This window comes from Mustela lutreola, chromosome 8 (assembly GCF_030435805.1).
Source record: "Mustela lutreola isolate mMusLut2 chromosome 8, mMusLut2.pri, whole genome shotgun sequence".
NCBI lineage: Eukaryota > Metazoa > Chordata > Mammalia > Carnivora > Mustelidae > Mustela > Mustela lutreola.
In genome coordinates this window covers 82839826-82856930 of record NC_081297.1, presented here as the reverse complement: position 1 = coordinate 82856930, position 17105 = coordinate 82839826, and the positions used below count along the sequence as shown (strand labels likewise).

Sequence of the window (17105 nt, the reverse complement as noted above, 5' to 3'; positions counted from 1 at the left end):
AAATAGGAATGGGAATTTCCACTCTGCAATGAAATGTTTTATATCGACAACACATAAAAATGACCTGTAAGTATTTTTGTGCTGACGTATGTATTTATTCTTCTATGTATAAGTAGAATCTCTGCGGGGAAGATGTCTGAGGTCCTTGTGCATGGTTAGCTTTTGCTAGGCAGGAGGCATGCTGGATGTGTTATATAAAGAGGAGGTAGACATTTCTTGATATTTCTAGGAACACGTGAAGATCCACATCCTCATGTGTAGGCCAAAGACTTCCTTGTCTGGGGGTGAAGATGTGGCAGGTATATCTGAAACATAAAGGGAGAGGTGAAATGGAGACATGAGAGAGAAAAGGCAGCATTCTGGGAATTGAAAAGAGAGAGAGAGCTCAGTGCGGCTGAGTGCCCAGGCAGGATGCTTGGAGAAGGAAGTATTTGAGGAGGATGAGACTCATTTTCATAAATTGTATGGGAACAGGCATTTCAGTGAAGAACAGTGTATAAAGAGAGAGTGATGGGTACTAAAAAAGGGCACTTTTGTTCCAAGAGAGTCATAACTGTGGAGGATAGGGAACCTAGGGCTCAAGCTAAAAGTTACTAATGGCAAATGAAATTTCTTTTAAGTCTCACTTTTATCTTAAAAATACACAATATTGGGATGCCTGGGTGGCTCAGGTGGTGGGGCGGCTGCCTTCAGCTCAGGTCATGATCCCAGCGTCTTGGGATCGAGTTCCACATCGGGCTCCTTGCTAGGCAGGGAGCCTGCTTCTCCCTCTGCCTCTGCCTGCCACTCTGTCTGCCTATGCACACGCTCTCTGACCAAAAACAAACAAACAAACAAACAAACAAACAAAACCCCACAATATTTTCCAATGTGTTTAATAATATGCATTTGTTTAATATAAAGTTATTGAAAACTAATTATCATTTCCTAAATTAGCATCCTGTGTTTCTCTTAGCCAGTTTGGGAGAAAAGTGTGGATTCAGTAAATTTCATTGATTAGTTTAGTGGGAGAGAGAGAGGCCTGGTGAGACAGGTTGGGCTGAGCCACTTAGGCCAGGACATCAGGCCCAAAGGCTGGCATTTATTTGGGAATAGTCAGTTGTGTTAATTGAGTGCTTGCTTCCTACCAGGCCCAGTTCTAAGCACTTTTCATAACTTAACTCAGGTAAGATGAGGAATTGAAGCACAGAGAGGTTAAATCACTTGCCAAAGATTATACAGTGCTAAAATCAGAGCCAATATTCAAACCCAGACTCTTAATCACCACATTTTGCCTCTTAGTAGTTTGAAAGTTTTTTGGCAAGAAAAAAGAATTTGCTTTAAGAAAAATCTGTTCAAATACATTGGCTTTGAAATTCTATTTCAAGATTGAAGAAGAGTCTAAAAAGAATATGTAAAATAGACTAGTTAGAAGATAAATAATTTGGCAAGGAGCAAAGGAGCGAGGGAGAGGACAATATAAACAAATCTTTAATGACTTCTGAATATAATCCTATTATAAACAGCCTTTCCTTCCAATTAGAAATATTGCTGTTGAAATTCTTTCCTCCAGCTTCCCTGCATTGCATTAAAATGGAAGATAAATCAAGTTCCAGGATGTTAAACGGTGGACCTTCAAGCCCTGAGAGAATCGATGTCCCAGAAATCCCCCAATATTAAGGCTCTTTTTATTCTGTGGGGACCTGAGGTGGAGATGGGGGCTAGAGGTTGCTAACTGTATGCCACCTCGCCTCATTTGTCTTCTTGGGTCTGGAAATATCTACTTTGCTAGATAAGCCACAGCTCCACACACATGAGCAGTGCATGTTAGAGAGCTTGGATTAACTGGAGAAACCAACAGGTCTACAGAATTTACCTGGTGCTCTGAGTCCCATGGGCTCAGAATGTATGCTATTCTTGACTGTGCTCAGCCTTTGGAGGGGTCTGAGGAGCTTCCATTCTATAGCACTGCCCTGGCTTCAGTGCCCCATCTCCTTGGGTGTGGTTGTTCAGCTGGTCCTGGTAGATTCCCTCGGCAGCACATCTTAACTGATGTCCTTTCTTCATCTGGCACACAAAATGTTTTCTCACTCTTTTTAGTCTTAGCTGGGGACTCCTGCCCCTAATGTGTTGAGGTGTCTGCAATTTCTCCTCTGAAAACATTCATTCTTCTGATAAGTGGAAACATACGCACGTACATACACGCACACACACACACACACTGCCCCTGTAATTCTTCTTCTTTGTTCTTAGTTTACCTGACCCAGGCACATCACTACTCCAGGTAAATGATTATTCCCTTTAGGGGACCTGCTTTCTGGGTTTCTTTAGAGCATATGACTGTAGGGGGGGCACTCTTTGTCTCTTTTGGGCTCTCTTTCCAAGGTGTAGATCATTGAGCTGACAAAAGAGTAGAAGAATCACCAGTACCCACTGGGGGTTAGATTTTGTTTTCCTTTATGTTCTCATGCATGCTCCAACTCAATTTCAGTGATAGTTGAATAATCTTGTTCTCATTTGTTTTGAATCAGGAATGCTGATTTGTTAAGCATAGAGCAGCTTTACTTTCTACTTTTTGTGTAATTGTCTTGTTATCCTTTAGCTCATCTGTATTGTACAGAGTCTTAAGAGGGAGTTCTTTTGTGATTTGCTAACCCAGGTCTTTAAGGTTGAGGATCTACTTACTATTATTTATAGAACCTCTAACTTGATTTGATTTTTTTTTTATCAGTATCTTGATCTATTTATCAAATATCTTGGAGGTTTGCCTTATACTAGAGTATGAATACAATAGTCATGAAAGTGTGTAAATCAATACATGTCTTTAAAATGATACACTAACAGAAGACATTTACTTAACTGGTTACTCAATATAAAGCTATCATTTTGAAAGGCCACAATATTGCTGCTTAGAGTATAATTAGATTTGTGCAACCTGTATCATTTTCAAGGAGTAGCTAGGTTCCAGTAAATTTTACCTAAGGCAAAAATACTTTCCAATCAATAAATATGCCCATTATAGAACCAGAAATATATTCCCAACGAGAATCCCCAAGAATCTGAAGTGAGAACTGTGGAGTGTGGAAGGGGTTAGTTACCAGGTCTGTCTATGGTTGTGTGGGATTCTTGCTTGTACACAGAATGTAGGACATGAGCAATAGTGACTTGGAAGTTAGAAGAGTCAGTGTGGAGAAGGAGGAGCAGACTAAGTCATGCATGACTGAAACTTTCTGGCTTTTTCTTGCTCTTAGAATAACATTTTGGCCCTTTACCCTGTCTCCCAAGGACCTACCTCTTCAATTTCAGCTCTTGTTTTCTGCTTCATGTACTACACTTTAGCTACGCGGGCCACCTTTGTTTGTAGAGCACAAAGAACGTGGTTCCACTGCCTACCTAGATGTTTCTCTCCCCATGGCTGCCCCCTTTTGATCATTCCTCTATTTTCCATCCCAGCTCAAGCTGTCCCTTTGTTTCACGTCACTTATTAACATATAAAAGGATCATATTTATTATCTCCTTTACTGCCTTTTTTTCACAGTGAGAGGTAAGCTTCACGAGAACTCACCTATCTTGTTTGGTGCCATATATACGTCTAGTCTCTCAAACGGCCAGGAATGTAGTAGGCTTTTAAGAAGTACTTATGGGATGAATGACCTGGTCACTGAAGTGATTGATTATTCATATTATCTTGTATGGTAGCTTTTTAAGATAAAAAGTGGTATGGGATTTTATCTTTATTTTGAAGAGAAGATTTAATAGATTTGGATATGCACAAAAAAGAAATCACTGCAAGTCAGCCTGGGCTCTTCATGTAACAGGATAGATGTCAAGCCTCATGAATGAAATATCAGAGTCATTTTCTTTCTGTAGTTACGATACAGTCAATGGTTATGACTTTTAGTTTGAACCAGAAGAAGGGCCTCTGTTAGGCATGCAAAATTTATCATGTCGAAAGAAATTGTTATTTTAACTAGGTTTATTTTTGTGTTTCCTACCTATGCTTTCAGAATATAAGTACCCACATTAAATATTTCTATGTATATAATTTTCTATTATAATTTAAATTAGGCATATGCTCATATGTTTCAATTTCCTTTCGCAAGAAGCCATATTTATCGAAAGATTATTGCTTTTCTTTGGACGATGCAGTTGAGTTTTTGTTATGAATAAATTAATCGATATTGCTGACTCTAATAGAACCTGTTATTGCTAAGCTGTTTGGCAGCATATTCTGACAGTCTTTCTTCTTTGCAGGAATATATTGCTAAGAATTTCTGTGTCATGCAGTCCCAGATTGGCTATGATATTTTGGCAGAAGATACCATCACAGCTTTGTTGCACAACAACAGAAAACTACTAGAGAAACATATCACAGCAAAAGAAATAGAAACATTTGTCAGTTTACTCAGGAGAAATCGTGAGCCAAGGTTTGAAGTGGTTATGCAGTATTCTTTACTAGTGGGGATTGTGCTTTATTTTATTTTATTTTATTTTTATTATTTTTCTTTGCAAAAGAGCTTTTTGCTTTATTTTTGGAAGGTTTTAAAAGTTGTAATTCTTTTTTTTTTTTTTTAAGATTTATTTATTTGAGAGAGAGGCTGCATGAGTGGCCGGGAGGGGCAGAGGGAGAGAGGGAGAGAATCCTCAAGCACGCTCCCTGCTGAGCACAGATTCTGATGCAGGAGTTTGATCCCATAACCATGAGATCATGACCTGAGCCAAAATCAAGATATAGACCCTTAACTGATGGAGCCACCCAAGCAGCCTGTAAAAGTTGGAATTCTTTCACGTCACTAACTTTCATGGACAAAACTATGTTAGGTTTGCTTTTATAATAATTATGAATCATAGAGTTATTACCTTATAGGAAATTAAAACATTTTATAGACATATTTAAATATGAGTGACTTTCATTTTGATCTTTTATGTTTTTATAGCAATTCTAGTTTTTCAAAATATTTTCATGTACATTGCCTTAAGTCCTTGTACATTTCCATGAGGTACACTGGTTGTATATTATTGTAATATTATCAATATATTATATATTCTTTTCATTTTATTTTATTTCTTTCCAGTGTTCCAAAATTCATTGTTTATGCACCACACCCAGTGCTCCATGCAATACGTGCCCTCCTTATTACCCACCATCAGGCTCACCCATCACCTCATTCTCCTCCCCTCCAAAATCCTGTTTGTTTCTCAGAGTCCACAGTCTCTCATGGTTTGTCTTCCCCTCCAATTTCCCTCAACTTCCTTCTCCTCTTCATCTCCCCATACCCTCCGTGTTATTCCTTATGCTCCACAAATAAGTGAAATCATATGATAATTGACTTTCTCTGCTTGACTTACTTCACTCAGCATAATCTCTTCCAGTCCCATCCATGTTGATACAAATATCCATGTTGGGTATTCATCCTTTCTGATGGAGGCACAATACTCCATTTTATATATGGACCATATCTTCTTTATCCATTTGTCTGTTGAAGGGCATCTTGGCTCTTTCCACAGTTTGGCGACTGTGGCCATTGCTGCTATGAACACTGGGGTGCAGATGGCCCTTCTTTTAACCACATCTGTATCTTTGGGGTAAATACCCAGTAGTGCAATTGCAGGGTCATAGGGAAGCTCTATTTTTAATTTCTTAAGGAATCTCCACACTGTTTTCCAAAGTGGCTGCACCAACTTGCTTATTATCGTAAATTATTATTCACACTTTAGAGATGAGAAAACAGCCTAGATAGCAATTTGCACAAGAATACCCCAATAGTAAGGAATGTTACCATAATATCATCATTACTTATGATTAATATTATGGTAATATTCCTTACTATTGGGGTATTCCATCAAATTCACATTTTTTTTAAATTTTAATTTTTTTATTATGTTCTGTTAGTCACTATACAGTACATCCTTAGTTTTTGACATAGTGTTCCATGATTCATTGTTTGTGTATAACACCTAGTGCTCCATGCAATTGGTGCCCTCCCTAATTCTCCTTGCTGGGCTAACCTATCCCCCATACCCTCTCCCTTCAAAAACCCTCAGTTCTTTCCTGAAGTCGATAGTCTCTCATGGTTCGTCTTCCCCTCTGATTCCATGTCCCCCTTCATTTTGCCCTTCCTTCTCCTAATGTCCTCCATGCTCTTCCTTATATTCCACAATTCTGTTCCACATACAGCTTTACCTAGAAGAAATGAATGCAGATAAATCAAGCAAATTGAGTTTTCTTTCCTCATTAGCACAGCAAATAAATGTTAGAAGGTAAAAATGGGCCTTTGACTCAACTAGGCCATGTTCACTTTTGTTAACTGTGCTGTTTTCCTATTTTACTCAATACAGCATTAACTTTCATCTGCTTTTGTTTTGTTATCCAGTTCTTGGATAGCCTCATTTTAGGGCAGATAGCTGATTTTCTAAATATAGTAAGTCACAGTGCTGTGGGAGGAATATCACCAGATAAATAGAAGAAAACTTATATCATTTTTTGAAACAAAATTTATATTAAACACAAATAATTGGATGCTTAATTTGCTTCTAATGATGCAGTACTCAATGACATATTAAAAATGTTGCATGGAGCTATTAAAAATAGATATAAAAACTTACTTTCATTATATCCCCAAGGATATTTTTATTGTGCTGTTTTATGAAGTACCTTTTCTTAGTGTTCAATTTATTTTTTTTTCTCTTGCCAGGTTTTTGGATTATTTGTCAGATCTATGTGTTTCTAATACCACTGCTATACCTGTAACTCAAGAACTCATCTGTAAATTTATGCTGAGCCCAGGCAATGCAGACATTCTCATTCAAACTAAGTAAGCCCAGATAGGGGAGAAATCTTTTTCTGTTCATTATTTGTAAGCGTCGTAACTCCTGTCATATTTGTGAGTTAGCTCCTTAATTTATTTTATATGTATAATTTATTTCAAGGCTGGTTTCAATGCAAGTAGACAACCCCATGGAGAGCTCCATCCTCTCGGATGACATTGATGATGAAGAAGTTTGGCTCTACTGGATTGACAGCAACAAGGAACCTCATGGCAAAGCTATCAGGCACCTTGCTCAAGAAGCAAAAGAAGGCACCAAAGCTGATTTGGAAGTTCTTACCTATTATAGGTAAAGAATCATAATTATCAGTCTTACATGTTTATTGAGAGAAAATTCTCTGAAACCTCTAAAAGTCGGGTACCTATGAATAGAAAATTTTAAAAGTCATGTCAAAACAAAGGTAGTGGAAATATATAATATTATTTAAAGTCTTCAAAATAAAAGGTAACATCTGTGATTTCCACCTGCACAACTTGCAGTTTTCTGATTATTTTTCACTGATTTGGTTTTGTTGGGCAGCAGAGGGTTTTCTCCCTGTGATTGATCCATATGAGATGAGAGACATGATGGGACCATGGTGTTGGACTTGAGGGCTGGTGCTGAGCTGGGTGTGTTGATCCAGCTGCAGAGGTGGCCTCTGAGAAAGTTAGCCATCAGGAATGTAGAGAATGTTTACAACTATGTGGAGTACTAGGGCTGGAGAGAAGCTGGTATGTATAGTTATGAAAGTTCAGTGGTGGCACTTGGCAGCAGAAGTCACCATGGTAGTTGCCTAAAGTCAGTATGTTGGGAGCAAGAACCTAGCTGGTATCTTTGAGTTTAAGGTATAGAAACCTCTAATGGGTGCCCTTGGAAAAGGTTGGGCCCAGATGACAGGAATCTGAGAAAGGCCAAGCGTGCCTTGTGTTCCCCAATTTCTACAGGTATTGCAACAAAGCCAAGGCTAATTCTTGATCTCAGAGGTTACTGAATCCAAGTGTAACTGATGCCATTTGGATAGGTCACATTTGGTTTGAGAACTGAGTGGATCTAAAGATAGAGCGTAGCTAGATATTAGGGCTGGAGCTGATTGGGATTGGGTAGGTGAGATGGTTTTGTGTGCACTGTTATCCATAGCCTTCAGGCTTAGTGTATTTGTAATCCTAGGAAACCAAAAATGGAGAGCCTAATGTGCTTTCTTTTCTTTCTTTCTTTACTTTTATTTTTTGAAGATTTTATTTATTTCTTTGAGAGAGAGAAAGAGAGAACAAGCAGTGGGGAGGGGCAGAGGGAGAGGCAGAAGCAGACTTCCTGCTGAACAGGGAGCCCTATGTATGGCTCGAATCCCAGGATCCTGAGATTATGACCTGAGCCAAAGGTAGATGCTTAACCGACTGAGCCATTGAGGTACCCCCCACCAATGACACTTTCCAACTTGTTGCTGGAACAAGTAAGAGAAATTGTAACATGAATAGATGTAGAGATAATTTCGTGTATTTGCTATCCTTTGATTACTTCACTCACTACTAAAAAAATTCAATTCCAGTGTCACGAACACTCAGAAGTTTTGGTGTTGTATGAAAGTAGTTGGTAGATATTGATTGATATTGTGCTGTTTAAGAACTTTATCAAGAGAAGACGAATAATGTAGCATGTTTCATATTTTAAAGGTACCAGCTAAACCTCTTTGCAAGGATGTGCTTGGATCGCCAGTATCTGGCCATAAACCAGATTTCTATGCAGCTCTCTGTGGATTTGATCCTGCGGTGTGTGTCGGATGAGAGCCTGCCTTTTGACCTCCGAGCGTCTTTTTGTCGCCTCATGCTCCACATGCATGTTGACCGGGATCCCCAGGAATCTGTGGTGCCTGTTCGCTATGCCCGGCTGTGGACCGAAATTCCTACAAAGATCACAATTCATGAGTATGTTTGGAAACATTTCCTGAGCAGTTTCCGTTCAGTAGATGAACTCAAAATCAAATGTCTTCAACTTTGAAATGAATATATGGAAGGGCATTTTTGGGTTGAGACTCAGGTTGTTAGTCTTTTTTTTTAACTGCTTTTATTTTTTAATTATTTTTTTTAAAGTTCTAATTTTAATTTCAGTTAGTTAACATACATTGTTATATTAGGTGTACAGTATAGTGATTGAACACTTCCATACGTCACCCTGTGCTCATCAAGGCATGTGCATGCCTTCCTCCTATCAACTTGTTTAGCCCTCCTTCCCACACACCCAGGTTGTTAGTCTATCAAATACATATAAGATACTCTTTTTGGAGAGTAAAATGACAACTCTTGGTAATAGAAGCATTCTGGAAACCAATAAGCAGAAATCGTATTTATAATAGGAGTAACAATTTTTTAAGTGCTTAATATTATGGTAGAATCATCTAGAAAGTTTAAATAAGTTACCTAAACTTAAGAAGCTGGGAAGCTAATGTACATATATTTTCCCATTTTTGAATGATTGCACTCAACTGAACTTGCTTTATATTCTTTCTTTCTAGATATGATTCTATAACAGACTCTTCCAGAAATGATATGAAGAGGAAATTTGCACTGACAATGGAATTTGTTGAAGAATACTTGAAAGAAGTTGTAAATCAGCCCTTTCCTTTTGGGGATAAAGAAAAAAACAAACTGACATTTGAGGTATTTAATATAAATGATTAATTTGTGAGGTTATTCAGTTTTCCCTGTCAAGAGTTAGATACACTGAGCATCAAAGATTTTTTTCCCTCTAATATTTAGGATGTTTTTGGATTTGGGTAGTTTAGTTGATGAGTGTATGATTCCCTCTGCTATTGATTAAAAGACAGATTTGATGCTTTGATTAGACCTGATGTTCAATACAAAATATTTTGTTTATAATTACCTGTTACCTTCTGTTTTCCTGGATTTTGAGGGTTTCATTTATCTGTATAAGTTTTATTGCTTTTCATGAACAAAGATAATTTGCATACATTGTAATTTGTTTGGATACATTTTACCCCCATCTCCATGGAAGTGAAATTTTTAGCCTCATTAAACTGAATTGAAATACCTTTGGTTTAATATCACTTGGGGGATATAGTGACAAAACTAGAGAAAGGATGCCATTACCTGATACCTGGTGGATTAGGTATCTACTGGTGTACAACAGATCATCTCCTAACTTAGCCGAAAGCAACAAGCATTTATTATTTTACAGTTTCTCTGGGTTAGGAGTCTGGAAATTCATGGTTGGGTGGTTCTGGCTCAGGGATTCTCATGAATCCCTAAAACCATTGACTGGGGTTGCACTTATCTCCGGCTAGATGACCTGCTGCTAAGTTCATTCATGTGTATCTTGGTGGCCATATCTCTTTGCTGCCTGTTGACCGGCGGTTTCACCTTATGCCATGCAGGCCTTTCCATAGGCTGCCTTTTCCATAGGCTGCCATGGCATGGCACGCAGAGCAAGCCATTAGAAAGAGAGAGAGGCTAAGATGGGATTTGCAATCTTCTCAAACCTAGTCTTGGAAGTGGCATGCCATTACTTCTGCTGTATTCTGTTTGTCACACAGTCCATCCTTGGTGCATTGTGAAAAGAGACCATACTTTGGGGACCATGTTAGAAGCTGACTGTCATACCTAGAATGTCTTACAGTGTCCAGAAGACCACATAACAGCATAAGGAACGATTTATTTCTGGACAAATTCCTTTATAAAATCCATTTATTAAAGTAACTCATTAATGTAACCATTTATTAAGTGATATTGTGACTTAAATAAGTTAATATTTAGTTAAGTAGATCATTCTAATGTAAATTTCTTTAAACACCTTAATACATCTAAAATCTCTTTTTGGCTTCTTTGCTGGCTGTGGACCAGACTACCTCATCATGTCATCTGAGCTTTTTTTTTTTTTTTTTAAGATTTTATTTATTTGTTTTACAGAGAGAGAGAGATCACAAGTAGGCAGAGAGGCAGACAGAGATAGAGGAGGAAATAGGCTTCCAACTGAGCAGAGAGCCCGGTGCAGGGCTCGATCCCAGGACCCTGAGATCATGACCTGAGCCGAAGGCAGAGGCTTAACCCACTGAGCCACCCAGGCAGCCCATCATTTGAGCTTTTGAGAGAGATGGCAAACTGACCTTATTTGGATTTGATTATAAACATGAATAAATCAGAGTTCAGTGGTTGCTTTTGCAGGCATTTTAATTCCTAAGTATTAGAGAATTAGAAAGTTTTGAAATACCTGCATTAATATAAAAAAAAATCAATTTTAATTTCAGGGGTACCTGGGTGACTTAGTCAGTTAAGTGTCTGACTCTTGAACTCAGCTCAGGTCTCGAACTCAGGGTCATGAGTTCAAGCCCCCCACTGGGCTCCATGCTGGGCATGGAGCCTACTTAAAAAAGAAAATCAATGTTAATTTCAGTTTGTAATGTTTTTCTTTTGTTTCTTTCCCATTTCCCCTCCCTTTTTTTTATTAAGGTGGTCCACTTGGCTCGGAATCTTATATACTTTGGATTTTATAGTTTCAGCGAATTGTTAAGACTAACAAGAACACTTCTGGCTATCCTAGATATTGTACAGGTCCCCATGTCATCGTATTTTGAAAGACTAAGCAAATTTCAAGATGGTGGTAAGAAATTTTTTTTTTTAAGAGATTGAAATCAATTTTTAGCAATAGTATTGACTATTTGCTATAACAAGAGAAAGGTATTTCTGCCTCCCATCACCACTTCTTCACCTGCTTAGTAGTTTTTTAAAAAATTAAATTAAATTAAAAATTTTTAAGTGTTCCAAAATTCATTGTTTATGCACCACACCCAGTGCTCCATGCAATATGTGCCCTCCTTCATACCCACCACCAGGCTCACCCTCATCCTCCTCCCTTCCCAAACCCTCCATTTGTTTCTCAGAGTCCACAGTCTTTCATGGTTCGTCTCCCCCTCCAAGTTCCCCCAACTCCCTTCTCCTCTCCATCTCCCAGTGTCCTCCATGTTATTCCTTATGCTCCATAAGGAAGTGAAACCATATGATAATTGACTGTCTCTGCTTGACTTATTTCACTCAGCATAATCTCTTCCAGTCCAGTCCATGTTGATAAAAAAGTTGGGTGTTCATCCTTTCTGATGGAGGCATAATAGTCCATTGTATATATGGACCATATCTTCTTTATCCATTCATCTGTTGGGGTACAGATGGCCCTTCTTTTCACTTCATCTGTTTCTTTGGGGTAAATACCCAGTAGTGCAATTGCAGGGTCATAGGGAAGCTCTATTTTTAATTTCTTAAGGAATTTCCACACTGTTTTCGGAAGTGGCTACACCAACTTGCTTTCCCACCAATAGTGTAAGAGGGTTCCCCTTTCTCCACATCCTCTTCAACACTTGTTGTTTACAGTCTTTTTAATTTTGGCCATTCTAACTGGTGTAAGGTGGTATCTCAATATGGTTTTGATTTGAATCTCCCTGATGGCTAATGATGATGAACATTTTTTCATGTGTCTGTTAGCCATTTGTATGTCCTCTTTGGAGAAGTGTCTGTTCATGTCTTCCACCCATTTTTTTTTTGACACGATTATCTGTTTTGTGTGTGTTGAGTTTGAGGAGTTCTTTATAGAGCTTAGATATCATAACCCCATTGTCTTCAGTGTCATTTGCGAATATCTTCTCCCATTCCATGTGTTGCCTCTTTGTTTGTTGACTGTTTCCTTTGCTATGCAGAAGCTTTTGATCTTGATGAAGTCTCAAAAATTTATTTTCACTTACGTTTCTTTTGCCTTTGGAGATATATCTTGAAAGAATTTGCTGTGGCCAATGTCGAAGAGGTTACTGCCTATATTCTCCTCTAGGATTTTGATAGATTCCTGCCTCACATTGGGGTCTTTTATCCATTTCGAGTTTATCATTGTATATGGTGTATGAGAATGGTTGAGTTTCATTCTTCTATACATAGCTGTCCAATTTTCCCAGCACCATTTATTGAAGAGACTGTCTTTTTTCCACTGTATATTTTTTCCTGCTTTGTTGAAGATTATTTGACCATAGAGTTGAGAGTCCATATCTGAGCTCTCTATTCTGTTCCATTGGTCTATGTGTCTGGTTTTGTGCCAGCACAACTTTGTAGTAAAGCTGGAAATCAGGAAACATGATGCCCCTAGTCTTCTTTTTCTTTTCCAACATTTCCTTAGCAATTTGGGGTCTCTTTTGGTTCCATACAAATTTTAGGGTCGTTTGTTCCAACTCTTTGAAAATTACTGGTGGAATTTTGATTGGGACGGCATTGAAAGTATAGGTTGCTTTTGGAGTATATAATTTTTGAGAAAAATTATGATCTTTTATGTTGTGGGATAAAAACAAATCTATGGAGAAGTGGTTTTTAACATATACTTGCTAATGCATGTGTACAAATGAACAGTGATTCTATAGTGGGACTAAGTGATAATAGGCTGGATTTATAAACTTTCTTAGCTGTTTATAAATTAAAAATTTGGAAGAAAAAGTCATAGATCAGTGAGTTCCATCTTTGGCAACTAATGTTATGGCTAATTCATTAGTGAAAATATTATGTGTTAAAAAATAAAAATATCTTAATATTTGTGATCATTTTGGTATGTGTCATATGATGGTTCTGCTTTATAGCAGGGCAAAGAGAAATGCAAAGAATTGGAACAGTAATGGTTATACCAGAGAAGTAGTGAATGAAAAACCAGTGGGAGAGGCAGTATAGTGAAGTGGATAAGAGAATGGGGTTTTGAGTCAGAGTGCTGTATTCAAATCCTGCCTTTACCATTTATTAACCTAGGCAAGGTACTTATTTTTTCCAAGAGTTTCTTTTCTCATCTGAGATATGAAGATGATAATAATAATATCTTCCCCACATCTTCCTTATGAAAATTAAATGAATGTATACAGTATACTCAAGGTTCTTACAACAGTGCTTATCTGATAACAGAATAATTTTATTTTCTTTATTGGTGATTGTCTTAGGTTGGATGCTTTGCAAACAGTGAGAGGTAGAGAATTGTTTTCAGAGGGTCTATTGAAGAATGTGTTCAGGTTATACACCTGTAAGGAAGTGAGGAAGGTAGGATTGGGCAACAGGAGTAGCTGATCCACACTGCATTTACAAGTGAGACATCATCTGATCCTATAGGTTAGCTCTAGAGCAGGGTGGCCCTTTATAGTTGTCATAAATTAAGGCAAAGGTACTGAATTTTGTATTCATGCATCAGCCAACCATTGGTTGATGGCTTATTCATGGAGTGGGGTGTGAATCCCTGGGTAAGACAGTTTCCTTTGGCCAAAGGTCATTCTTAGTGAGAGGTGTCATGGGAGGTCAGCAACTATGATGCTCCTCAACTGGGAGAAAAGAAAGGTGTCTTAACTCTAAACTCTAAAGAGGGGACCTGGGTAGAGCACAGTGTGTCCACGGGAGTCTCCACTACAGAGTTAAAAAAGTTAAACCAGAAATGTAATTTCATACTTAATGTATTTACTTAATATTCCTTAGCCAGAAATATCTGGTTAAGGAAGATTAAGTGAGGAACTTACAGGTAGCTAAAGTAATTACTGCTGCCTAAATCTTTTTATTTTATTTTATTTTATTTTAATTTTTTTTATTTATTTTCAGCATAACAGTATTCATTATTTTTGCACCACACCCAGTGCTTCATGCAATCCATGCCCTCTATAATACGCACCACCTGGTACCCCAACCTCCCACCCCACACCCCTTCAAAACCCTCAGATTGTTTTTCAGAGTCCATAGTCTCTCATGGTTCACTCCCCTTCCAATTTCCCCCAACTCCCTTCTCCTCTCTAACTCCCCATGTCCTCCATGCTATTTGTTATGCTCCACAAATAAGTGAAACCATATAATAATTGACTCTCTCTGCTTGACTTATTTCACTCAGCATAATCTCTTCCAGTCCCGTCCATGTTGCTACAAAAGTTGGGTATTCGTCCTTTCTGATGGAGGCATAATACTCCATAGTGTTTATGGACCACATCTTCCTTATCCATTCGTCCATTGAAGGGCATCTTGGTTCTTTCCACAGTTTGACAACCGTGGCCATTGCTGCTATAAACATTGGGGTAGTGATGGCCCTTCTTTTCACTACATCTGTATCTTTGGGGTAAATACCCAGGAGTGCAATGGTAAATACCCAGGAGTGCAATGACTGTTGCCTAAATCTTAATAATTTCTACATTTTCCAGAAATCTGTAGAGACCAATAAGAAGCAAATTTAACCATATAAATCCCTCACCTTCAGCAGAACTAGAAGACAGAGGACAATTCAAACATCAGGTGTAAGTAGAAATGTAGCATCAGTTTTCAGTAGAGCTGTCTCACAGGTTCTCACTGCAAGCCTTTGTAGACAGAAGGTTTTGGAAAAACTGTGCAGAAGAGATAAAAAGAGATTGTCTGCAAAACACCCTCAGAAAGATAGTCTGTGCTAAGTGTGGAAATACTGACGTAGAATCTGGTAGACAAGAGCACTGAATAAAAAGGAAGGGGCTTAACAGTACTCAGGTAACAGCTGTGGAAATGCAATGCTTCTAGAAATGAAGTGGGTTAATGTTCATCCCTAGGGATGAGGGAGAGTCATCCTTTGGAATCTCATGTTGAAGGGAAAAAGAAGTAAGATGATGAAATCCCAAGTTCCACAAGATAAACAACAACAACAACAACAAATTGAAGGAAATGTATGTAATTCCTTTCCATTGCCACCCACCATGAGCTAGAATTTAAAGGAATTGCACTTTGCTACTCTGACAAGAGAGGGTGTTCTTGAACTGAAGTTTATGTGAAACAGCTCAGATTTTCAGACTTGTCCAAGAAATGCAGACATGAAATCAATCCTCCTATATATGATGCTACTGTAAAATCAAAATAGAATGGAGAATCAAAACATTTCAGTTGATGGAAATTCTGCTCTGAAAACCAACCATGGAAGAAAAGAAAATTGTAACATGAGACTCTAAAGTGAATTAAGTATTTTCAAACAAAAATTGGGATTTGAAAACCACCTTGAATCATAGATTAAAAAACAGGTTAGACGTAGACCAAAAAATCAGGAGGAGATGAAATGAAAGTTTACTGGACACAGGAAAGATCTAGAGACTAAATCACATTATGAAAAGAATAGATTTGAAGAAAAGCATAATATGCACAATTGAAGAAAGGCAGGAAAACAATAATGAGAATGTCAGCGATATGAAGAAACAGGTAAAAAGAGTCAGAAAGAAAATGGTTGAAATGGAAGAAAGGCAAAGAAGAGCCATCATATGAATAATTGGAGTTCCTCTGAAGAAGAAAATTAAAACCATGGAACAGAACTTATATATAAGATTACAGTCCAAGAAAACATTCTGTAAATAAAGAATAACCTAAGTTCTCCATGGTGTAATTGTCTGGAATGTTGATTTTAAGACATAGCATGATAAAACTGTAATATATACCGTATATTCAGAGAGAGTTGTGGTATGTAGGGGGAGTTGCTATGAAAGCAAGTGGAGAAAAAAACGAAAGGGTGTATAAGCATTCTGTATTCTTCTTGCATCTTTTATAAAAATTTAAAATTTTATAAAAATCAAAGCCTATTAACAATATCTGAATGAAAACAAAGGAAAAGCCAAGAACAGTAATGGTAAATCAAAGAACAGGGGACTTGTCAGTGGTCTATCCTATTTCTATTTTCTGAATCTCACCAATGAGAAACTCTTCTTCTTAACAGTCCCAGAGGGTACATAGGAGTTGAGATGTCCATATTAAAGAATCTTCTTGGCAGGATCCTTTTATAATCTCCAATTTACTCTGATCTAAGTCATTCTTGATAAGTTAGAAATTGATCTTCTCTATTGGTCTCTTGGTTTCAGTGCTCACAGTCTGCTTTCAGAGTTTTACCCTAAAGGAAAGTTTTATTTTTCTCTCAAAATTTGTAAATATCTTGTTTGCACTGTCTCTGTCATGTCTGTGTCTGCCCTGTAAGATATGTATATATATATTTTTACTCTTTTATGTTATTTATAATTCTCATATTTTTCTCATGGATCCCATTCATCTCTGGACTTCTTAATCATTCTATCAGCAATTTGAGAATGATTCATTTTTTTCAACAAGAATTTATTGAGTTACTATTACATACCAGATGCTGTTCTACTCACTGGGAATAGAGAAGATAAAGTCCTTAGCCACAAGGAGGACAGACAATTAATAAATACAGAGGCAGAATCCATCTTTTTTCCCTACTGGAAGACAGGTGATAAACAAATAAATGTATACTATAACATCCCATGATATGAAGAAAAATAAAGTGGGACAATATGGAGAGTGGTAGAA

The 17105-nt window shown here is 37.7% G+C and overlaps 1 protein-coding gene across 1 annotated transcript in view; it reads left to right on the top strand.

Moving 5' to 3' along the window:
• Positions 1-17105, top strand: part of ITPR2 (inositol 1,4,5-trisphosphate receptor type 2) — a 502139-nt gene that overhangs the window by 152178 nt on the left and 332856 nt on the right. Inside the window, exons 16-21 of the mRNA XM_059185826.1 lie at positions 4234-4406; positions 6675-6794; positions 6910-7095; positions 8457-8708; positions 9296-9440; positions 11247-11397. Coding sequence (XP_059041809.1) covers positions 4234-4406; positions 6675-6794; positions 6910-7095; positions 8457-8708; positions 9296-9440; positions 11247-11397 — 1027 coding nt within the window. The remainder of the gene's footprint in view (positions 1-4233; positions 4407-6674; positions 6795-6909; positions 7096-8456; positions 8709-9295; positions 9441-11246; positions 11398-17105) is intronic.